The sequence below is a fragment of the Pipistrellus kuhlii genome, unplaced genomic scaffold (assembly GCF_014108245.1).
Source record: "Pipistrellus kuhlii isolate mPipKuh1 unplaced genomic scaffold, mPipKuh1.p scaffold_m20_p_8, whole genome shotgun sequence".
NCBI lineage: Eukaryota > Metazoa > Chordata > Mammalia > Chiroptera > Vespertilionidae > Pipistrellus > Pipistrellus kuhlii.
Window position 1 is genome coordinate 28,510,616 of NW_023425584.1, and position 26,116 is coordinate 28,536,731.

The following is a 26,116-nucleotide window of genomic DNA, read 5'->3' on the forward strand; positions in this document are numbered from 1 at the left end:
GCTGTATATAAACCTAGTCCATTGCTTCTGTCTGAGGCCTAAATTCCATTATCTGTATCTGCAACCTCTCACTTTCTCATTCCCATAGTAATAGATACCTAGACTGCCTCTAATTTCTTGTTACCACAAATAATGCCGCAAAGAACATCCTGTCCCTGCTTCCAATTCTCATTTAGCATTCATGTGCTATAGACCCGTAAGGTCTGCTCTTGGCTCATTCCACTCAGCACCACTGATGCTCCCGACACCTGCCCTTAGGGCTTTGGTTTGCCATGTGCTGCCAGCTCTAGGTAATACCCTGCTTTCTAATGTTTGCCAGTGTGAGGAATGCAAAGTGAGTTTAATTTGCATTTAATTACTAATGAAGCTGGGTGCTTCATATATTGTTCAGCCACTTGAGTTTCTCTTTTCTGTGACTTGCCTCTTCCTATCATCCTTCACCCACTTTTCAACAGACCTTCTACAATATTTGGGGGTATTTTTACATTTTCTTTCACAAGTTACTCATATATATTATTACTAGTTCCTTCTTTACTTCAGGTATTGCAAATATCTTCTCCCAGTCTGTCACTGCTCTATTAGATATGTACATGGAACCTTTTGTTGAGCCAAAAAAAACCTTATTTTTGAAAGATTTTGTGCATTTAGTTTTATTAAGAAATTCTTCCCCACCCAATGTCACAAGGATATTATCCTATATCACACCTATTTTTTTCTTCTATTGCCTTCAGAGATATACCATTTACTTTTATTTTACCATATTTATTGGGGTGACATTGGTTAATAAGATTATGTTTCAAGTGCATTCCACAAAGCATCTTCTATATACTCTATTGCATGCTCTCCACCTAAAGTCAAGTCTCCTTCTGTCATCGTATATTTGACCCCCTTTTCCTCAACCTTGCCTCTCTCCCACTTCCCCTACATTTGTATCTATAAGGGTGGATTTTTTGTTGTTATGTTTGCTGCTTTCTGTTTTATATCGCACAAAAGTGTGAAACCATATGGTTCTTGTCCTTTTCCATCTTTTTAAGTCCATAGTACAATTGGAGTTTACTTTTTATAAAATTTTATTGTTTAAAGTATTACACATAGTAGTACATATATCTCCTTTCCCCCCCCCATTGACTTTCTCCCAGCCTCCCCTACTCCCTGTCGCATGCCCTCATCCCACCCCACCCCCAGTGTCTTGTGTCAATTGGTTGTGCTTATATGCATGCATACAAGTCCTTCGGTTGATCTCTTTCCTCCCCTCCCCAACACTTTTATCTATAGGGTGTTTGGGTCAGATTTTTGCTTTTCTCCATGAGTTAGTTTCCTAGCACCATTATTAAATAATCTAACTTTTCCCCACTATCCTGTGATGCCACCTCTATAACACACCAATTCCCAAATACACAGGTTTCTGCTTCTGGACTTTCCATTCCAGTCCAGTATCCCAGTGACTATTTCTCTACCCATTTCTCAAGTTTTATTCCTAAGACTCTGTTGTATGACTTATTTATTACCTGATATGGAGATCCAGTGATATTTTTCTATGCATAGATTTGTTCTATGCAATGCTAACAAGACTATATAAACAATCTGGAATCCTGGTTTTCTCATTAAATATTGTAACTTTGGCACTTCCCTCATGTGACATCAACACTTTATAACTAACAGTTCCTGGAAATTTTCAGTGTCCTGTGTTGCTAGGACATTTTAGGTTGCAATCTTGGGGGAGTGGGGTGCTGTGACTAACAGGAGAAAAGACAGAGCTTATTCATACAGAAGTCCCTAAAAGTAGCAGCTACCTGAACAATAAAAGACCTAATACATATGTCACAATACCAACTTAGTGGGAAAAGAGAGAGAAGAAAACAGTTTCTAAAGGGAAAAAGGACTGTTAGGAGACACTCAGGCTTTTGGGAAAACAAATGGAAGGCATGAGAGTTTGTGATGTTCTCACCTGAGTGTGAGGGGTCAGTCTCTTTTCTTTCTATAATACAACACCCACCTCCACTCTCTCACCCCCAGCAGATTTATAGTGGCTATATTTTGGGGAGGCTCTGCTAAAAAGTTTAAAAGAAGTAAACAAGTTAGGCTGCTGTTTATTCAGAAAATTTTAGCTTAAAATATTCTTTATGCCATTCTGATGAATCAAGAGTCCCTACATGTATAAATAAATAAATAAAACTAAATCTCTGACAATTCATCACTGAGTTTCAAACAATCCCTGTGGCCCAGTATAGGGTGAGAGTGGGCCCCAGGGGCTGAGGAAGGGCCATGTGAAAAAGGACATCTGAGTCCTCGGCCAGGGAGATACAGGCAGGCCCGTGTAGGGAAGGAAAAATGATTTCCCTCCACCCTTCTGAGTTCATAGCTTTGTACTATTTTAGTGTTTGGTTTTTAGGTTGTATAATGGTAAAAAGTCATGGTTCTTTTCTTCCTCTATTAGGCTGTAGGGGAGGGAAAAATTGTTTTCCCTCTACCCTCTTGCTTCTCCAGCTAGAGCACTGTAAACTAAACAGGCAAAAGGCAGATTAATAAGGAAAAAAAACACATATAAGTTTATTAGCATGTACATATGGGAGAACTCAGAAATGAGTAACTCAAAGTGATGGTGAGGACTTTCTATAGCTCTTAAAATTCAGTTTTAGAGAAGTGATAATGCAAAGGATAAGGACTTGGAGCTTCTAGAGGTATAAAATTGTGGGATGGTAAGTCTAGTAGATGAGGTAGATGAGGACTAGTTTTAACCAGGTTTTGTTATATTGATAATTCCAGTGCTGTCTCTAGCTGATAAAGGTCTAAAGTTGTTTTGTCATTGGTAGAGAGGGAAGGGAGGGCACCCTTACAAATAAATATATGTCCAGCTTTTAGACAAGTAGGGGGAGGGCAGAGAGCTTTTCTGTACCCACTTCTTCTTAATTGCTTTCAGCTCAATATAATCCTTATACCAAAGTAGCATATTTGGAGATGGCATATTCTGCTACCCTTCAAACACACGAATTATAAGTTGGCAAATGCCATTGCATCTCCTGGATCCAAGATAGAGTTCCATTTAACACTAATCAAGAAAACTGACAGAACTGTACTTGATTGCAAAGTGAAAAAAATATCCATCATTCAGAAACTGCACTTGTTATGAATGAACTAGAGGCCTAGTGCTCAAAATTCATATAGTCAGACTGGCCTGCACCCTCTCACAGTCTGGGAGCCCTTGGGAGATGTCCAACTGATGGCTTAGGCCTGCTCCCCGCCAACTGTCTAACTGCCAGCTGTGAGCCACTTCTAGCTGAGAGGCACTCCTCCTATGGGATCACACTGACCACCAGAGGGCAGCTCCTGCACTGAGTGTCTGCCTCCTGGTGGTCAGTGTGTATCAGTGACCAGTCATTCAGTTGATTTGCATATTAGCCTTTTATTATATAGGATTAAGTGTCTCCCTCCTTCTTTTCCATTTCTAAAATATGTAATCAGTGCCTATCATGATATACACTCACAATATAATGATAAGAAACTTTCAATAAACACTGAATTTCCCAATACAGGCTTCATTTTAAAACATGCATTGCCTGAACATTAGGAGGCCATGAACTTATCCATCAGCTCTCCACAAAAGAGACCAGGTGGTATATACCGTATTTTTCGGACCATAAGATGCTCCGGACCATAAGATGCACCAGTTTTTAGAGAAGGGAAATGAAGAAAAAAAGATTCTGAAACAAATAGTGTCCTAAAATATTTTATGTGCATTAAAACCCAACATCACAGTCATAAACACATGTAATCAACCCTGTAAAGTAAACAGCAGCATTTAGAACCATTTTAGAGCCAGGCAAGCACACAGAGACCACACAGAGCCGGGCAAGTAAAAAAACTTTTTTTTTAAAGTATATGTGTAGGCTATATTTGGACCATAAGACGCAGGGACTTTTTCCCCCCACTTCTGGGGGGGAAAAAGTGCGTCTTATGGTCCGAAAAATACGGTATTATAGTACAATCAGCATTCTTATAAACATCAGTAGGTCTGCAGAAGTTGGAAAGTGTGGTCTCTGATCACAGTATGGGCAGTATGATGTAAGACCCAGGAAAAATAAGAAAACTAAAGTTGTATATCTAGTCCTAAAATTACAGTGACATAAGAATGATTGAAGCTAAAGTTTTCTAAATATTATCACTTCTCAAACAGAAAAGGACTTTCCAAATGCTTGGTAGCATGATTATCTTCCATATTACACACACACAAACAACACACACACACACACACACACACACACACACACACACACACACACATCCTAGAAATAACACACACTTTACATTTACTAATAATACATTTGTTTGGATGCAGTGGGGGGCAGAGCTCATGCTTTTATTCTTAGGAACCTAATACAGTTGCTGACCTATTGGATGATGAAGACCAGGGTGCTGCCTGTTTAGTTAATAGTTCTTTCCAGATTCTCTTACATACTTTGAAAACAGTGGCCCAAGAATCTTTCTGATGACAATCTTCTCTGGTAAGTACTGATTTTGCTTAAAGTCTGTACTCCAAAGTTTTCACCCAATACCCTTCCACAGCATACCAGAACCTTGATGTTTTATGTACTTAAAACTGGTATTTTAACATATGGAGATGAGCTCCAGGAAATGTGCAGGAAAAGGACAAAAAAAAATGTTTTACTTCAGCTAAAAAAAAAGGTGAGAGCAAGACATCCCCCTCCCCAATGGCATCTCATCTCAGATTACCAATTTAGAAATCAGACATCAAAGAGAGTTGGATCTTTTCTTCACCAAAAGCTGGGCGGAGAACCTTTTTTTTTTTTTTTTTGCTAAGGGCCATTTGGGATATTTATAACATCATTCAGGAGCCATACAAAATTATCAACTTAAAAATTAGCCTGCTATATTTAGTCAAACATTTAATTAACTCATCCCTAATGCCTTGGCAGGACCAGACTAAATTATTTCAAGGGCCTTATGTGGCTCGGGGACCTGACGTTCCCCACCCAACTTAAAGGAAATGTTTGATGAGTGTTTTCATGGTAATCATTAGAGATTGTTTGAGGAAACCAAATAGCTTGGAGCCTTACAGTCTCTCTCCCGAGGATATGGCACCAGTGACATGGCATCATAAAGACCTTTTCAGGCAATGCTAGGATGGAGCCTTGATAGATGGGGCTCCCAAAGCAGAAGGAAAGGAACTGAGTGAGGAGACCAGGCTCCACCATAAACTGCCAGGTGACCTTGGCCCAGCCACTCACTGCTCTGCAGCTCTCTCTTCCTCATTCATTAAGCCAGGTGCTTAGACTAGTAATCTTTAAATGAGTTCTTACCTATTAGCCCTTTTTGCTCCTCATTTCTATTGAGCACTTTGATAAACAACATCTAAGCTGAGATTTACAAAATGATTATTATTCCTGTTTTACAGATGAAGAAGAGACTAGAGTGGTTAAATGATTAATCAGCAAAAAGAAGTCTTCCTTCTGTGTGCAGGACTTATCAGTGTAGATGGCCACTTGGCAGATGAATATTTAAATCATCTCCTTAGGTTGGAGTTGGAGGTAAAAACCTAGGGGTCATCAGCAGATAGGTAACAGTGGAAACTTTGGAGATATATAGATGAAATCATGTCAAAGTCTCAGTCTTTTTTTTTTTTATCTTTACAAAATAGGCACATAGAGTCCTACTTCCAAGTGTTATTCAGTCATGCACTGGATAAATTACTTTAGGCAAAAAGCTAGATTCTGATTTTCCTGATTACATTTGAAGTTATTTAAATGTAATCACTTATCTTTTACTCATGTCTTCTGAGGCTTTTAGAAACTTACTGTAGTTGTCTATGCACAATATAATGAGCCTCCATCAGTCAGCTTTGGCTTCAAGACAACTCTTAAGAGTCCAGTATACCCTCCTTGCTATTCCTACATCAATTCCCCAAGAGCCACATCCCAGCACTTACTTGCTCCTCAGCCTCCTACAAATAAAATTCTTAAATCAGAATATATGTACTAAGTGATTTTATGCAAATTTATTGAGTCCTATAATGTGGCATGTCCTGGGCTGCAATATACAAATAATTGGTTAAGTATGAAAATGCCAAAAATACAGACAGCACTTTGACAGGGTTCCAGAGCATGAACAGTGCATTTCCCCAAAGACATAAGAAAATTCTGGGGTTACCTTCAAGCTGATCTGAGGAAGGAGTGGGTTTCTTAGAGGAGGCAAAGAGGAGCATCAGTCCAGGCTTGGGAACATAATGGACAGAGGCACCAAAGTGGAAAGAATGGAGCATTCTAATAAATCATAAGTATATCCCCCTTTATCCACAAATTCACTTTCAGCAGTCACACACAATCAACCGTGGTCTGAAAATAATAAATGGAAAATCCCAGAAATAAACAATTCATAAATTTTAGATTGATCACCATTCTGAGTAGTATGATGAAATTGCAAACTATCAGCTCTGTCTTGTCCAGAAGGTGAATCCCTTTTCCCTGGGTATCCACACTGTATACACTACCTGCCCATTAGTCTGTTAGCAGCCATCTCAGTTATGGGACCAATTGTTGCTATATCACAGAGATTGTGCTCCTGTAAACTTTATTTTACTTAATAATGGCCCCTAAGCACAAAACTAGTGATGCGAACATTCAGATATGCCTAAGAGAAGCTGTAAAGTTCTTCCTTTGAGTGAAAAAGTGAGTACAATACAATAAAATACTTTGAGAGGAAGAGACCAAATTTACATAACTTTATCACAGCATATATTCTTGTTCTATTTTATTAGTTATTTTTGTTCATCTCTGTGTCTGATTATAAATTAAACTTTATCATAGGTATGTATGTGTAATAAAAAAAAAATTCACGCAGTATCTATAGGGTTCAGTACCATCCAGGGCTTCAGGCATCCATTGGGGGTCTTAGAAATGATCCCCCATGGAAAGGGGCACTACTGTAATGATTTGCCTAACTTTGGTTTTTGTTTTATAATAATCAGGGCTCTACATTTTTCTAATTGCTACTTTGCCATATAGTCTCATACTAGCATTTTGAGCGATCATGAGAAAATTTTTTAAAAATTACTTCTATACATATGTTGTTCTATAAGTACTCTTCAAACTTGTCTCATGAACATTTACTATTCTAAATCCATAATGAGGTGAGTCATGATGTATCCCTGGAAGGGTATGATATCTGGTGATGGCAAGTCTAAATTAAGAGTTTCTCTGAAATGTTTTCATAATATACATACAGTTAATGCAAATAAGATACATAGGTCACAATAGCTCTGAACCTTTTTCAATCTTATTTTCATTTGACATATTTTTAAAAACCAACAAAGTTATCAAACATCAAGCAGAGAAGACTGCAGCCCTGGCCAAGACAGCATGATGGGTGATACCCTTCTCCAACATTGAGGTTTAAGGGTTCAGCAAACTTGGTCCAAAAGAAAATGAACATGTTTAAACATCATAACACTCAAAAATGTTTTGTAGAAAATAAATTTGTATATAAGAAAAATTATCTGTAAGCCATCAGATGTTAACATGTCAGGGAATTTCCTTCCAGTGTTTGATGTCCCAACCATGACACATACGAGCCCTGACTTTCTCTCTGTACCTTAAATTGTGTTGATATTAAAACTTACTTTCCTAATCCATTTCTATCCCTGCATCTCTACCACCACTGTACTTGACCAGATGATTACAACAGCTCCCACTCTGACTCCACATCCAGGCCACAATATTCCCCTGTCCACCAATGTGCCAATCAGACCATGACAGTCTTCCACTTTAAAACCTTCTTAGCTCCCTCCTTCACCACCTTCAACTCTCTATCTAAAATCATGTCCTCAGGGAGTTTCTGCCTAACCTTCTATAAAAATATAGCAATCTGAATAAGCTTCTGACTGTTTTGCTTATGGCTATATCTCAAAGATTGAGAGCGGGCACTCAATGACTATTAAATGAATGAATGACTAGCACTGCCACATACTATTCACACAGATGGGTTATGTCAGTGGTGGGCAAACTCATTAGTCAACAGAGCCAAATATCAACAGTACAACAATTAAAATTTCTTTTGAGAGCCAAATTTTTAAAAATTAAACTTCTTTTAATGCCACTTCTTCAAAATAGACTCACCCAGGCCATGGTATTTTGTGAAAGAGCCACACTCAAGGGGCCAAAGAGCCACACATGGCTCTCAAGCCACAGTTTGCTGACTACGGGGTTATGTGATGTCTCCCCCATTGTGGGCAGTGACCACATCTCACTCCTTGCATCTCCAATGCTGGGCACAGCTTCTAGAACACACCAGGTTCAATAAGCTCATTTTGAACTGAGTGGAACATCAACATCCTTTTAAGGGGGATTATTGGAAAGCGCTCAAGCTTTCAAGCTAAGAGGCTCATACTATTTCTGCTGCTTACCAATTGGATTTACTTGAAAGAAATGTTTTCCCAGAAATTGCTATGAGATTGGATGTAAAGAAACTCAGTCTAATTTGCACAGAAAGGAGAGTTCTTCGTTACACTTTGCAGTAGGATCTGTCTACCATTCCCTCTGGTCTGCCAGCTCCAGGAGAGCAGCAATCATGCTGCCTCCCTCTTCGTTGTTTCTTCAGGGCCCTAGCACAGAGCTCAGCACATGACAGATCTTTATTTATCTTTGTTGCTTAATGAAGTAATGATCAATGAACACATGAGTTGTTCCACAAGCCAATCCATGGGCCAAAGTGACTTAGGTGTGCTTGTGGATCAGAGTTTTGGAAGGATCCAAGAATAGGGTATTGTTAATTCAGCATTCAGTACTCCTCTGCAGCTATATTGTATGCTTCAGCTCCACCAGAACAGACAGACCTCAAAATGCTTGCTAAAAGCAGGATACCGTGAACAGTAGTCACCATACTGTCCTCTTTGGAATTCAGCTGGTACACACAATGCCACCTCATCGCCACACTTAATTTCTCTGTATCTTCAGAATAAGCTGCCAAGGTCCCCCAGCCACTGGAGGGAAGAAATTGCAAACCCTTGGCTTTCCTCCCATTCCCCCGACTTCTTACATGAGGATAGTGATCCTGGATGAGACAAGGGAATGTTATAGAATAGAGAATGATGACCACCCGATGAGAGTCATGAGAACAAAAAGGGTGTGGGGGAATAGACAGACTGGCCCTTTGATAAGAGGCGTAGAGCCTTGGGAGAAATAGAATGACCTCTACTCTGACACTTTGATTGCAGCACACCTGTGGTAACTTGTTGCGTGCAAGTCAAACTCAGTGCGGGACTGTGCGGGACTGAGTTCAGCCAGCCTCACTCCCTGGCTTTCTCCCGAGTGTAGATGTGGGGTAATGCATTTCAGTTTCAGCACCTCTGCCTCTTACCAACAGACCTCCTCTCTCTCTTCCTCTTCACCAAGGACTCTGAAGCTGCCCCTTCAGAGTGGTGCTTGGGTTTTTGAGCACTTACCAGGGAAATGGATATTTTTATCAGATGAGTACTTCCCAGAGTTAGGATTATAAAACTTGGAGCCCTTGCCAGTTTCTCAGTGGATAGAGCATCGGCCTGCGGACCAAAGGGTCCAGGGTTCGATTTCAGTCAAGGGCATGTACCTTGGTTGCAGGCTCCTCTTCAGCCCAGGCCTTGGTCGGGGCTTGTACAGGAAGCAAGCAATCTATGTATTTATTTCACATAAATATTTCTGTCTTTCCTCCTCTCTTCCACTCACTCTAAAAATATCCTCGGGTGAGGATTATAAATTAATTAATTAAGTTAACTTAATTTAAAGTTAGCCATACCCAAGTTCAAATCACAGCTGCCACTGAAGTCTCTGGGCCTCAGTCCTTGTTTATACAGGAGGAATGATGATAGTATCTACTTCCTAGTTTTGTCATGAGAATTCAATGAGCTAAATATATAAAGCATTTAGACCTGGGCTGGGCAAATAATAAGTATTCAACAAATGATAACCAATAGTAGTAGTAACTATGAAAGTCTATGTTTTAATATTATCTCCCATTCTAATGGGTTCAGAAACCAATAAAAAATGCTTAGGCTAAACCCATGTGGTGGCAGGGCAGGAAGGCAGGGCAAAGGTGGGCCTGCTTTTATGTAATTGAACCATGGAGCTTCCTGAGCGTCCTTCTTTCTCTTTTAATTCATAAAGCCTGACTGATTTTCTGAGTTGCAGCTTGAAGCAATCATCAAGCTGTAGTACCTTCTATCTTTTCTTCTGGTCTATCAGTTCCATGAGGGCAGCAACCACTCCTGTTTCATTTTTCATTGGCTCACACTGACCTATGGATGACAGAGTAGTCATATATGAGAGAGAGGGAGGAGAGACAGAGATAGGTAAACAGAGGGGGGGAACAATAAGAAAGAAGAAAGCAAGCCCTGGAGCCTTCCAGAAAGGTGTGGGGATGAGGCAAGGCTCACATAGGCAGACCTGCCTTCCAATCTTGGTTCCTTATGGTTCCAGCAGAAAAGGCAAAAAGCTGAGAAGAGGCTCTCCTGGGAGCTCAGCAAGAGAGAACCAAGCAGCCTCTTTAATCTGGATAAGGATGCACAGAGAATATATATTAATTTCTCTCTGGATGCATAACCACATTCATGTAACAGTGAGAATTTATGTAAAACATTGGATAATGTTCATGACCTATGCACATAACTACACTATGGTTAAAATAGTTAGTAACTATATGGGTCTACATGTTGGTGAATGTTCTCTCCTCTCTTTTGCACTTACCAATACTTCTTTTTAGAATGTTCATTCCCTGTACCTCTCCTTCCACACCTGCCTCGCCCCTGCTAGCTTTACTCATCCTCAGGTCTCAATTTATACTCCACCACCTCTTAAAAGTCCCCCATATCTGTATCTGGGTGGCCTGGCATGTCCCAAGGCACTTATGGGCCTTAACTTGGTTACTTCTTATTCTCGCTAGAAAGACCCTGAGTTCCTCAAGGATAAAAACTATGCTTTATTTAAGCCTGTATCCCCAGTGCCTGGCACACAGTGGGTGCTCAAATATACTTGCTGAGCTAGGGAATAAAATACTTGAGCTGCTCTTTTGTTTCCTTGAAAGACAGCCTCTATCCTCCTTAGACAAGCCTCTGAATTCATCAGAGAGGACTTGTTATAAAATCAACAAGCAGAACAATCCATTACTTCTGGGATTTCACAATGTCATGGTGACGGATTAAGGAGCCTGTTATAATGTCAATAAAAGTAAACCAAAAAGCATGGTGGAAATCAAAGTATCAAGACAGGACAGTACTGTCAGCACTCCCTGGCTAAGAAAGGCAGTGCAGTCACCTGCAGATTCAGGCTCTGTACTCAGGGGCCTGCACCTGCACTGTGAATTACCAAGGACTCTGCTCCCAGCCCAAGTTCCAAGTTTCAGCCCTGCTGTGCTACCTGCACCTTCCACCTGAGGGATGATTCAGGGTGAAGCTGTAGAACTGAGTCTAATGAGCAATGAACTGGCTTTATTAAAAAGGCCAAAAGAGAGAAAATTTCCATGTTTATACCCTCTACTAATATACCTATAAGCAATTGGTATAACATGGCTAATATTTGTTATATATTGTAAGTGAGTGAGATGGGTTATTTCATTTATTCCTTGCAACAACCCCATTAAGTAAGCAGCAGCATCATCTCCATTATACCGATTAGAACACACAGAGATTAAATTGTACACTCAAAATCACACAGCCAGTATGAAGCAGAGCTACGATTTGAACTCAGATGCTCTGATTCTAAGAGCCCAAACACTAACCACCCAGTATCCTTCTCATGTAAGAACTGATCAGGCCTGTGCTGAAAACGTATAAAATCACCACTGGCTCACATATCATCTTTCCCAAATTCTGAAACACTTAGGACAGAGACCCCCATAGGGAGGTGCAGGAAGTTTGTGATGAAAAAAGAAAGGCCTCCTTGTAGAGAGAAAATAGAAAATAATAAACTCAATGTGGCAGTGGGCAGCCTGTGGCAGCCTTAAAGAGTTGGGCCTTTGAGATGTCATGGAGCAAAGAGCCAGCCCTATCCCACCACATCTTTGGGGTAGAACTCTGGATTCTGAGGACAGAGGGGCTGTCTAAATCCCCTGGGAAAGGCCAGGTGAGAAATTCTGGCTATCCAACTCATGCACTAAACTAAAACATGCTGAGGGATACTTGCCTTTAATGATAATTCAGAGTATGGGTTTATTGATATGGGATTTTTTAAGGTTAATGAAACAAGTATATGCATAAAAGATAAAATATGGATTGAAGCTTTTCAATTTATATCTGCCATAATGAGCACTAGGCTCAGGTTTTTACCCAGCATTTGACACCCACTAATTATTTCAGTGATTCCAGTTACAATTAATAAAAACTCAGCCATGTGTATAAAATCTTAATATTCCCTTTTGTCATCCATCAACTGAGTAGAGGGACATGCAGATGGGAGTACTAGAAGGCAGGATGTGGCTCTAAATTCTTTTCTTAACTAAAAGATATTGAGCATGACCTACATGCCTAGCACTGTGCTATGCACTTCACTTCACCTGCTTTGCCTGACTCCTTACATACAATTTAAGTGCCCTAATCCCTTTTTATGTCATCATCATTTGTCTCCCAAGTCACCCTTCAGAACCTAAAATCCATTCTCTACAAGACTCCTCCTATCCCCCTTCATCCTCACACCTCCTTTTTTCCTCATGCCTCCCACTTCACCATCTGAAAATCATAGTTCCTCCTCAGTAAAATCTCCACCATTGCCCCTCCTCTTAAAAAATGCATCATCTTATTGCTCTCCCTAAAGACTGGTTCCCTGAAGAACAAACTTCCCAGCAGCTCTTTCAAGAGAGCTTTTCAAGTTTTGCTCTCATAATCCCATATCACTCAGATGGGAATGAGGTCTATCTTTCTTGCTGTTCCTTAGTACTTCAAACCTTTCCCTCACCTCCCTAAAAACACTCAGCTTTAAATCATATTTCATCAAAACATATTACTCAATAACCCTCATCATTGCAGTCTACAACAATGGGTCACTGTCATTTGTCCATGGTTTCGGTCCCTGCTATTTAAATTCTTGACACTCTAATATATACATAGATGGATCATCCTTTTAACACTTTGCCTCAACTTAATGAACTCATCTCCTTCAGTGGTCTACTTTAGTCACCATAAGTCAATATGAGCCTACAAATGTCATGATCAATGCAAACTCTCCATAATCTAGGCATCACACCTCATGCTACTCCCTGACTACTTGCTCAAACTTTCTATCTCCCTCTCATACCCTAACTCTATCAATCTTTTGCTCCCCGCAACCAGGATCTACCTCCCAAATAACTAACCTGATCTCTTTTTTGAGAAGTTTTTGGTTCACACCAGTATTCAACAGAAGGTACAGAGTTACCATATATCCCCAACTCACACACATGCACAGCCTCCCCAAAATCAACATCCCCCCAGAGAGTACCTGATAAACCTACATTGACACATTATTATCACCCAAAGTCCCTATTTATATCTTATATTGGGGTTCACTCTTAGTGTTGTTCATGGGTTTGGAAAAATATTATGGACCATTATAGTATCATACAGAATAGTTATCATAAAAATCCTCTGTATCCACCTATTCGTTACTCCTTTCCCACTAATCCCTGGCAACCTCTGATCTTTTTACTGCCTCCATAGTTTTGCCCTTTCCAGAATGTCATATCATTGAAACCATATAGTATGTAGCCTTTTCAGATTGGCTTCTTTCACTTATTAATATACATTTAAATTTCTTCCATATTTTTCCTCGGCTTGATAGCCCATTACTTTTTATCACTGAACAATATTCCACTGTCTGGGTGTACCAGTTTACTTGTCCTATTAAAGGATGTCTTGGTTGCTTCTAAGTTCTGACAATTATGAATAAAGCTTATATTAACATCTATGTGCAGGTTTTTGTGTGGACATAGTTTTCTTACTTCTTTGGATAAATACCAAGGACATAGTTTTTTACTCCTTTTGGTAAATCCAAGTATCATGATTTGTTGGATCATATAGTAATAGTATGTTTAGTTTAGTAAGAAATTGCTAACTTTATGTTTAAAGTGGGTTTCTTGTGGACAACATATGATTGGGTCTTTTTTTCTAACCATCTTTCCCCTTCCCTTCTTACTTATAAGTCCTAACTCTCTCCATACCAGCCTCAATTCCATGGACTATCATTATAATCTTCATCACATACAGCTCAATTTCTCTGTCCCTCTCTTGATATGGTGTATTCTTTGGCAAAAATACAATCCTGGTAAAATCTAATTCTCTACATTTCCATGCCAGCACCATGAATGTGTTAGAAAACATCAACCATTTTGATTAGTTTTGTTTGTTTGTTCGTTTGTTTGTTTGTGAAAAACAACGTTGAGAGAAAAATCAGTTGGCTCCTGCACGTGTCCCAACTAGGGATCAAATAGCCAACATTTAGGTATACAGAATGATACTCCCATCAACTGAGTCACACTGGCCAGAGCAGCTAGTCTCATTTTAAATTTCTGACAATGAACCTCAAATGGGTTGTTATTGTTCTCCAGCAAACATACCCTGTCTTCCTAATCCATTCACTCTTAAAATTCTCCTAAAACTATTTCAGACCTTTCCTCAAACTTCTATCACCTCCTCTCTAATTTTTACTCTTAACTGATAACTTTTCTTCCTATTTCACTGAAAAAAAACAACAACAAAAAAAACACACACTGAGCAATAGAAAGAAAATGTCTAAAACCCCACCACCAATGCTAGCTCCTTCACCACATATTATAGTTGAACTTCCTCCTACTATAGGTAAACCACATATGGTTCTAACTAAATTCTTTCCTATTTATATAAAATCAAATTGTCTGTCATATGCTGTTGAAATACTTGCTGGATTAATATAATAATCTGCTGATATCATACACAAAGACCAGCAAAATTATCCACTGAAAAATTCCCATCAACATACAAAATATGCGGTTTCTTCCCCATCAGAAGAAAGAAGGCAGGGGGGAGGGAAGGAAGGAGGCAGTAGAGAGGAATAAAACCAAACACTTGTCTAATCTGTTACCATTTCTCTGCCCTCTTTTGCAATAAAGCTCCTCAAAAAGGTTATCTATGTAACTGGCTCCAATTCTTTATCTTCCAGTTCTCTAATCCTCACCAGTCATGCTTCCATTCTCCCATATGTGCTCCCATCAAGGTGACCAATGACCTCCAAATTGCTAAATCTAGTGGTCAATTCTCAGTCCTCATATTATTTAGGAATAATAATAATAATAATACCAGCTTTAAAGGATAATTATGACCAATTAAAGAAATATTGGAATACTCAGAACACTTTTATTGTAAATTGTTATTGTAATTATTTCTTAAACTCAACCTGAATGTCAAAACTTCCCAGGCTGACAGCATGCAAACTTATGGTAATTTATCTTCCATTGTTCTTCAATTGGAGCTTTCAATGAACATTCCTTCTCCATAACTGGGTCTCTAAAGGGAGAAAAGGGGGAATGGATGGGAGGCCCTCACTCCTTTTTAATCTAATTTCTAAGGTCTGAGAACTGAGTTTTAATTATCTTGTATTGGGTAGGTGTCTCCACAGCATCCATCTGAAAAATTAATTTTAACTTTTGACCAATGAGAATAATAAGGTTCTCCTTCTTTTCTAATTTGTTTGACAGTAGCTTTGAAAATGTTTGAGAGTTGGGGATCTTAACTAAAGTAAGCAAACTAATAATTTCTTAAATTTTATGTTATCAAAACAATAGTTTCAGCAGCACAAATTCAAAAATAAAAATATATTTTGAGCCAGAGATTCATCTCAATAATAAATGAAATTGTAATTTATGGACCAAAAGGAAAGAAATTCTGCAGCAGTTGAAAATCGAAGAATCTCTATTAACATCTGTGTTGAGCAGAACACAAGAAATAAATGGTAGAATATTAAAAGACTTGAAAGTTACATTTGAGCAAAGATTTGAAGGAATTGAGAAAGGTGTTCATGTAGATACCTAAGGAAACAGCATTTCAAGCATAGAGAATAACCAGTACAAAGACATGGTCTGTACCAAGTGTGTTTGAAGAATAGGAGAGAGTCAGAGTGGCTGGAGTAGAATGAGGGAGGAAAAAGGCCATAGGAAATAAAATCAGAGAGAATGGAGAGGCTAGATCCATGGTCGGCAAGCTGCGACTCGAGAGCCACTTGCAGCTTTTTGGCCCCTTAAGTGTGGCTCTCCCACAAAATACCACAGCCTGGGTGAGTCTATTTTGAAGAAGTGATGTTAGAAGAAGTTTAGGTTTAAAAATTTGGCTCTCAAAAGAAATTTCAATTGTTGTACTGTTGATATTTGGCTCTGTTGACTAATGAGTTTGCCAACCACTGGATAATGTAATGTCTTTAGAGAGCAGTATAATGACTTTACCTTTACTCTAAGTGGATGGGAAGTCCCTGGAGAGTTTGAGCATAGCAGTGCCATGATCTAACTACATTTTCTAAATATTCCTCTAGCACAGTGTTTCCCAAAGTGTGGTACGCGTACCCCCAAGGGTACAGGAAGAGTTTGGTGGGGGTACGCGTTGCACCGGAGTTTGGTGGGGATATGTACTGCACCGTGCTTAGCTGTGCCTAATTCTACGTTCTCATGAGTACCAGGGGTACTCAGCATTACGAAAATTATAGAACACGTATATCAAAAGTTTGGGAAACACTGCTCTAACTGATATATGGAGAATACACTATAGAGTACCAGGACAGAATCAGGGAGGATAGTTAGGAGTCTCTTGGATTAATTGAAGAAAGAGATGACAATGGTTTGGACCAAAGTAAAAAGAGCAGAATTGGTTAAAATATATACAAATATATAATCTGTGTGTGTGTGTGTGTGTGTGTGTGTGTGTGTGTATATATATATATATAAATATATATATATATAAAGGCTAAGCAACTGGCCGACTGGCCAACCAGCTGGTAGCTATGATGTGCACTGACCACTAGGGGGCAGATGCTCAATGCAGGAACTGCCAAGCAAAAGCAACTTTGCAGAGTGCCCTCTCACACACCCTGGGACCCCTTGGGGGATGTCGGACTGCTAGTTTCTGCCTGATCCCCACAGGCCAGGCCGAGGGGCCTCATTGGTGTATGAATCCTCTAGTATATATATATACTTAGTGGCCATATTATTATGATCTCTGAATGCATAATAGAGGACTGGTACATGAATTCATGCATGGGTGCGGTCCGGCCAGTCTGGCCAGTGGGAGAGGACATGGGCAGTTGGCTGACATGCCTGCTGGTCGAACTCCTGGTCGAGGGAGTATATAAATGGGAGTCCCCTATTTTCTGAAAACACTTTCCTGATCCTTTTTCTTGTCCTATCTAATAAACATTTACTTAGCTCTTCTTTAATGCAAGGAGGCATTTTGATGCAGCAGTGCTGGAAGGAGGCAAGAATCATTAATTCAGAAAAATGGCTGAGCTTGTGCAGTTTGCCCAGCTTACATCTATTTGCTGCGGAATCCAACTTCTGGAAAAGCAAAACTGCTCTCCTGTTTATAACTATCACTTACCAGTCAGGGCTGCTGACACTGATTAGCACTGAAAGGATGTTTGTCTCTTGTGTCCTCTCTGAACAGACTTTGAATAGGTTCACTTTAACTAAGAAATCAACAAGGAAGGCCTCCAGGAGAAAACATTTGGGAGGAGTACCAGTATGAGGGTAACATGAAACATATTTTTGTCTGATATATTTTGGATCTTTATCTGAAACTAAAGTAGTCTGTCTGGGGAGAGAAAAGCTGGTCCGTCTATCACTAGGAAAGGAAGTCAGCTTCTCAAAAACAATTCTAAAAGGTATACCTAGGGAAAAGAAGAGAAAACTCCAGTGGCAATTTATTAAAAACCAAAACCAAAAAATTCAAGTCTAAAATTGCTTATTCAACAAGCAAGCAAATTAAGAAGCCATGATTTGTCACACAAAAGGATTTGTGGTAAGCAAGACTCTGTTAGTTTTAAATTACATTTGGTTTTTAAATTGATCATTTATAAGCAGGTTTTGCAGCATATAAAAAGAAAGCACACCTGTGCACATTTTTTTTTCAATTTAGCATATCAGCCGTATCTTTTCAGTAAACTTCCTATGAAGAGCAGCTTCCATTATAGATTGGCGGTAAATGAGTGAAATGTTAGTTTCACTAAGCCTTCAAAGTTCAATCTTTGTTACTCCTCCCTCAGAATTGAGCAGCAGGGAGAGCTGCTACTTTGAAAGAGTGCAGGATGGGCTTTGGCAGGCATCAGAATCACTTATAGGACAAGGTTAAAAAATTCCTGGGTCTCAACTCCATGAAGACTGCAACAGGACCTGGCATCCAGGCTGACTCTGATGCAGGTGGCCCAATGAGCACATCTTGATAAATCCTAGATTAGAGAAGATGACTTCTAGATTGTTGTAGCAAGACAAATTGCCCTGCCTTCTGGATCCAGCACATCCCCTGGCTTTAATGCTCTTCTTAAGCTCACACTTGGTGGATAGTTGCTGATCAACCCTGCTGTGCTGGGCAAGCCCACCAGTGGGGCTCAGTATGACACACCCTTGATTTCTTTTTATTCTATTAGAACGATTACAGGAAGTTATCTATGCAATGCAAGGATTTTGTGGTGGGCGTGCTGGACCTATGCCGAGACACAGAAGAGGTGGAAGCAATATTAAATGGTGATGTGAACTTCCAAGTCTGGTCTGACTACCACCGTCCAAGTCTGAGCCGGATCAAACTCGCCATTAAATATGAAGTCAAGAAGGTAAGCTTCCCCACTTCTCCTGGTCTTCCCACCTGGCATGGCTGCTGACCTAGCTTTGTGCTGTTTATTTTATGTTTATGCAAGGTGACAGTGACAAAACCAATTATCCAACTTCTCTCTAGACAGGGAACTGCCCAGAGCCCCTCTCTGCAACTCCCTTCCACATCCCCCGGCTACCAGGAGAGAGACCATAATAGTCACACCATAGAAAGACTTTGAGGCTTGAGAACCAAACAGGACTTTCAGCCTCCAAACCACTGTCAGGGACAATGTCACAATTAGTGTTCCTATCAGCAAGCAGGCCAATTTGAGGGTTTTCATGAGAAGCAAATTACTCAGGTTGTGCAATAGCATGTACTGCGCTTTCTCCATGTGCCTGGGGACCCCTTGTGTAGAAAATGTTTTAGTGTAGAGGCTTTGTGGAATCCATGATTCTGGGAGGCTTAGAGGAATTGCACTCCTCAGGCTCATGAAAGTCCACAGAAGGAAGCTCCAGTTGACTTTCACAAAGCAAGCCTGTTTAATGGCCACTGGCAGCCAGTTGCACTCAGACCTACCGTAGCTGGTCAGATCAAGGTCCTAAGAAGCAAAACTCAATTATGGTTCCAATTTAGATATACTCTTAGTTCTTTAGAATCTGCTCTTATGTTAAATGACATCATTCATACTGATGAAAATGGCAGAGTTCCAAAGATCAAAGATCCAAAGATGTGTTTAAATATCAAAGTGCTTTCCACATATGCAGGATGGCTGATCAGTCTTTTGGGGTTTTCCCCAGTTATTTCACAGGATCAATACTGGGCATATTTTCAATGCCCCAAAACGTCTTTGGGCATTTCTGCTTGTCTGATTATGTTAATTTGTGAGGGATGAATGGGATGAATTTTATGAGGAAAATTCCACATATATATCTGTGGAACTCATCTAGAGATAGCGTCTAAGTTTGATAAAATCTTCTTGCCCTTTTAATAATAAACAAAAATCAAAAATTCTAAGAAAAACATTTTTTAAGACTCTGAGTCCCAAATATATGTTGATAAAGCTTGAAAAAGGTGGCCTTAGATAAATATTAGAAAGTATTGAGTGATGGAAGGAGAGGAGTCAGGCTACAATTTGAATTTTTTTAGCTCAGAGAAACACACTTTTTAGCCTATCCCAAGAGCTCACTGAGGCTTTTCATCAAAGCAAGGACATCTCTTCCTGAAGCTGCTGACACATTCTCCGCCTTGAAGTTCAAACACACCCTGCTGTGAGACTAGCAAAAGTAAGGATGAGCTTGAGTTTCCAGAACCACAAGCATTTCTTGCCTTCTCCAAGCCAACCATGCCCCTGCTTCCCAGCACAGAGAAAATCCAAAGTATTGGAGATGCTTAGCATTTACAGATTTACTTTTACAGTTTTGGCTATTCAGAAGCAATTCCAACAGTCCGTAAAAGCAAGCATTCACAATTTTTTCTGAAACATAAATCCAAATATTTTAGCAAAACTGTCACTGAAGGTAGATCATCCGTCAACTAGTCCAAAAGTCTGGCCACTACCTCATAGCTACATGTTCCCTCTCATTGTCAACTACAAAATGGGCACAGTGATGAGCAAGAAGAAAAAATGAATTACTCCATGAACATGACGATTCCAGTCAGAATAAAGGTTTTATGAGGAAAATAACTTACTCTAGTGGTATTCATCAATTAGGGCAGGAAATATCCATCATGAATGTCAAGTGTCTGCTGCAATCCACAATTAAGACAATGATAAACGGCCTGCATAAAATGTCAGCCTTGCTCACACAAAGACCTCCCTCCATCAAAGCACCACCATCCCAAACCACATATGTCATCAACCAACAGTAAACAGACTCATAGGTTTCCTTGACATTTATTCTACTATGATTTACCAGTGAAAATACCCAATATTAAAGACTTATTAATAATATAAGAAGATTTTAGTTTTAATTTATGAGCTTTAGCATGCTTGCCTGGACACAGTCTACTCCTGGGTCTTTGAGTTATGAAATGTCTAACACCAAGGCCTATTTACAAATACACTGCCTTTCACACCTGATACACCTATGAGTCTTGAGGCTAAAATCTAAAACTGCAAAAAAAAAAGATATAAAAAGCAAACCATTAATTAGTGATTAAAGTAAACTAGCTGTTCTTGGCATTTCATGGGCTGCTAATAGGTATGACTTTAAGAAAAGATTTTGTATTCAAATAAGTCAAATAGATTTATTTTTCTTAAATACATTAGAGAGCCTTTAATATCCACTGCTACTTTAAAAGAAGGCAACTATATGAATACTTAACCACAGAACTGTATTTCTTATGGAACATCTGATGAATCTAGCTGTCCATCTAACAGTCTGGAAAATTCTAATATAGAATCAGCCTAAAAACCTATTAAGTGCATAGATCTGAATGAAGTAGGTGCTACCCTGTGGCTGGTACTGTTCCCTGGATCCTGTCTTCACTTGCATGTTTGCCACCACTTTCATGTCTGGTCCCGGGCTGGCTCTGTCATAATGTCAGCCCTTGTTAGATAATCACCCTACTATGGCACAAGGACCACCTGGTAAAGAGGAAGGAATCATGAAGTTGGTGTCAGGAGATTTCTAGCATGATTCTTACACTTACTAGTCATGTACTCTTGGGCAAGTCTTTGAAGCTCTCTGGGCCTTATTTCCATCTGCAAAATGGGAATATAAGTTTTTGCTTCACAGAGTTTTCTGTGAACTTAGAAATAATTGATACGAAAGGAAATGCTCTAGAAACTATAAAGTTCTGTGAAGTTCCACAGGGAAGCATCAGTGCTAACATTCAGTAATGTCCCTTTCCTTGGGACTACAGATATATTCCATAGCTTATCTTTGATATCTCCCCAGAGAATGCTAAAAATGTCCCCATGTAAGGACATCATCCTTATAGCCTAACATGCCTCCTGAAACAACCAAAGACCTTAAGAGGATATGATTGTTCTTCATGACTTCTATTCTAAAAGGGTCACTCAGGCCCTAGTCAGTTTCACTTAGTGGATAGAGCATCGGCCTGTGCACAAAAGGGTCCCAGGTTCAATTCCAGTCAAGGGCACATGCCTGGGTGCAGACTCAATTCCCAGTGTGGGGCATGCAGGAGGCAGCCAATCAGTGCTTCAGTGCTTCTCTCTCATCATTGATGGTTCTATCTCTCCCTCTCCATTCCTCTCTGAAATATATATATATATATATATATATATATATATATATGCCTAAGCAACCAGCCGACTGACCACCAGGGGGCAAATGTTCAATGTAGGATCTGCCAGGCTGCAGCGACTTGACAATTGTGGTTCTCAGGTGATGCACTGGAACCAGAGAGGAAAGAGCCCGATTCAAGGGTGCATCACTCAAGAACTGCTCTCTCTCATAATCCAGGACCCCTCAGGGGATGTCAGAGAGCTAGTTTTGGCCCAATTCCACAGGCCAGGCCAAGGGACCCCACCAGTGCACAAATCTATGCACCGGGCCTCTCATCCTATATGATAAAAGGCTAATATGCAAATCAAATAGCCAGTCAAGATGAGATTGTAAATTCTTGGGCAATAGCCTGTGTTCTGAATAAAAATGGAAAATCTCTACCAAAAAAAAAAAAAAAAAAAAAAAAAAAATGGTTAACACTGCAAGTCAATGTCTTCCATGAACCTCATTTTAAGATCCTTTCATAGACATGAGACCCAGAAGTGCATAAAGTGTGCCCCTGGGGCACAGCATCCAGAAAAGAAAGTCAAGGAGGGAGGGGCAAGATTAGAAGCACAGAGCCAGTGAAAAAAAGGGAGCTGGGGACACCAGCTTTCTAGAGGACATCTGAGAGGTCGATGAGAAGCTCACAGGCCCTTAGCAGACATTCTCCCACTGTCTTTTCCTGCGGAGGCATCATTCGAACAGATGCTCAGAATTAAGAATATCAGAGCTGTCAGAAACACAGTCCAGCCGGCCAGGCACTGCCCAGAGCTTCACTGCAGGACGCCAGCGCTGAAGAATCCACTGGTGCCAAAAGCATCCATCACTGTCTTCTCTGGGATTCCTCTGAGCACTTCTGTGACCCCAACCTGGGCACATAGCACAAAAATAATCAATATCCCTTAATCTTCTGGCTAAAAGGGGCTATCTTCTGCATTAAAAAATGTTTACTTTTTCAAGCAACAAATCTTAAGAAGGATTAATCCAAGTATATATGTATCCTTTTTCTGCCTGGAAAACTATCAGGAGAAGAAAAATAGAACCTGTTGGGCAATAGTATAATGTTGTGGCTCAAAGCTTGACTATACATGTTCAAATCCCAAGTCCTTCATTTATTCTACTAAATAACTAACTACAGACAAGTTATTTCTCCCTGAACCTCAGTTCTCTTAACTGTTTAATGGGAACAAATAATAGTACCTAATAATAATCAATATTAACACAAATAATGTAGCTAGAACATGGTAAATGCATACTAAATGTTACCTTATAGAAGTTGTTTGACATGTTGGCTTTATAAGCAGAACTCCCCTTAAGACTAGGGTTTATCAACCTCAGCACAAGTGACATTTGGGGCCAGATAGTTTTTTGCTGTGGGCACTGTCCTGTGCATTATAGGATATTATCCCTAACCTCTACCCAATAGATGGGAGAAAGCACAAGGGTGTGACAATGCTTGGAGAATTATAGAAGGTTGATGAAGGCATTTAGGAAGGTAGGAGGCTGAGGAAAAGCAGAGAAATGAGGTGGGAGAATCAGAAGCCTGGGGTTGGAGGAAACACAACCTGCTGAGGAAGCAGGGAGGCTGTGGTGGGCTATGGTGGGCCATGGGCTGTGAAGATGTGCTGAAGGACCTTTAGATCATAAATTCCGTAACAGAAAAAGAACTCTTATAAATGTACTTGCTTTTTTATTGCACAAATAGTATTATAATAAGAAAACTATTTAAAAAGCAAAGAATCATCTACAATCATATGCTCCAGGTCAGTTTTCATTTGTTTATGTTCTTCCAATTCTTACCCATGTGCAGACATGTATCTACATATTTAGTTATAGATTAAACTAGAGGCCCAGTGCACAAAATTCATGCACTCAGGCAGCGGAGGGTCCCTCAGCTCAGCCTGTGCCATCTTGAAGTCCAGGAGCCCTAGGGGGATGTCAGTCCTAAGCCGGCAGTCACACATCCTTAGCGCTGCCATGGAGGTGGGAGAGGCTCCCACCACCGCTGCTGTGCTTGCCCAGTTGTGAGCTCAGCTTGTGGCTGAGTGGTGCTCCCCCTGTGGGAGCAAATTGACCACCAGGGGGCAGCTCCTGCATTAACCATCTGCCTCCTGGTGGTCATTGCGCATCATAATGATTGGTTATTATGCCCTTCAGTCTATTTGCATATTAGCCTTTTATTATATAGGATTATTTTGTAATCACCTAGCATCAGAAGGTACGCATTTTACAATTTTTTTTAGTAATTATTCTTTTTCTGCCAGCGTAAGATTGATGTAACATTATTTACATATCTTCTCTACTGGTGAATAATCACTTTATATATATATAAATAGTAATATATATATTACTATTATCATCACACAGCACTTTCCTTTGCTTCTACTTGCTAACACTGAATTTCTTTTTTTTTTTTTAATATATTTTATTGATTTTTTACAGAGAGGAATAGAGAGGGATAGAGAGCTAGAAACATCGATGAGAGAGAATTATTGATCAGCCGCCTCTTGCACACCCCCCACTGGGGATGTGCCCGCAACCAACATACATGCCCTTGACCGGAATTGAACCCGGGACCTTTCAGTCTGCAGGCCAATGCTCTATCCACTGAGCCAAACTGGTTTAGGCAACTAACACTGAATTTCTGAGAGTGAGGCTACTAGGTCAAAGAACACAAATATTAGTGAAACTCATTGCAAAATTATTTTCTCAAATGGTTACACTATTTTTTATATCAACAGTATTATACAATTGAACTGGTTTCATCAGTACTTGCAAGCGTCAGATATTATCAGTATTTTTCCAATTCAATGGATATAAAATACTATGTTATGCATATTTTTAAATGCATTCCTGTGACCACTAGGTAGATGCACATTTTCTCTGTGAATTCAGTCTGCCCATAGCCATTCACTACACCACACCACCACCATCCTTTAGCATTTATGAACTGGAGCCTTGATCTTTTCCATGTTGATTACTACAGCACTCGAGTCATAGAGAACTTACCACCCATTTGTGTTCAAGTGAGTAGTATTTCATGGCTGTAGGCAACCTTGCCTTCGTTAGATAGTTCTAGTAGCAAGATTTGATGGTATATATGAGAACGGGACTAGCTAAGATGCTATTTTGAAGAGTCCAGTGAGAAGTGACAAGGGCCTAAAGTGAGATGGTTGTCAGTGCTCATAAAAAAAAAAAGAATCTCTGTAATGGTCATTTTGGAGGTGAAAACAGGACTTTGCAAAATAGGACAAAAGTTCAACTAAGAAGCTTCTGTGAGGGTCTGGCCTACCAACCACAGGATAAACAGCTTTACTCATATTTCTAAGTTGTCCTAGCAGAGATTCATTTAGGTGAGGAAGGGAACTGCAGCCCATTTAGGAGCCTGGAGGACTTTGTGGTAGGATAGGGCAGTGCAGAGCCCTGGGTGCACATGAATGAAGAGAGGAGAGGGACAGGGGGAGGACAAGGAGAGAAGAATCAGGACTTAAGAGAGATGCTCAGAAAGGTGCTGTAGAGTGCCAGCCCTGTCCCTGCTTTTCCCATGCCTGCTAGCCACATCCTCATAGCAGCTTCAGGCATGTTTCCCCTGATGGAGGGAGAGCAAGTTATGAGAAGTTAAGTAGCTGGTCAGAAGCAGAACAGACTCCAACTTACATCCCTGGTCCCAAAGCCTCTGTTCTTCACTCCCACTGTGCTGGGACTAGAGGACCAAGACGAGCTCCCTCTGCCTAGCAGGCTACCAGAGGAATTCTCAAGCAGGGAGGCGGAGGGCAAGAGAACCACGGAGCTGGGCACTCTTGCTCAAATCCACATGTTCAGTAAACCAGACCTTCAACTAACCCTTCTTATCCAGCTTCTCCTGGGTTTTTTAATTGACACAAAATAATATTGATTTTCTAATAAAGATCCTCATTCAGTGGGCAAGAAGATGCTAAAATGTTCATTAATTTGGAATCTGTGTTCAGTAACCATTAGGATGAAATTTAGAGAAATTAAGACCCCTTAGGGAGGATTTATAAAGACAAAGTTCCATCACCCAAATCCATTAGCACCAGTTACAGATCCTTGGCTAACAACAGATGACTGTGCAGAGAAAACTGGC

At 40.1% G+C, this 26,116-nt stretch overlaps 1 protein-coding gene across 1 annotated transcript in view; it reads left to right on the forward strand.

The window, feature by feature from the left end:
* TRPC7 (transient receptor potential cation channel subfamily C member 7) overlaps positions 1-26,116 on the forward strand; it is a 106,586-nt gene that overhangs the window by 18,056 nt on the left and 62,414 nt on the right. Inside the window, exon 3 of the mRNA XM_036424952.2 lies at positions 18,615-18,797. Within this exon, the coding sequence (XP_036280845.1) occupies positions 18,615-18,797 (183 nt within the window). The remainder of the gene's footprint in view (positions 1-18,614; positions 18,798-26,116) is intronic.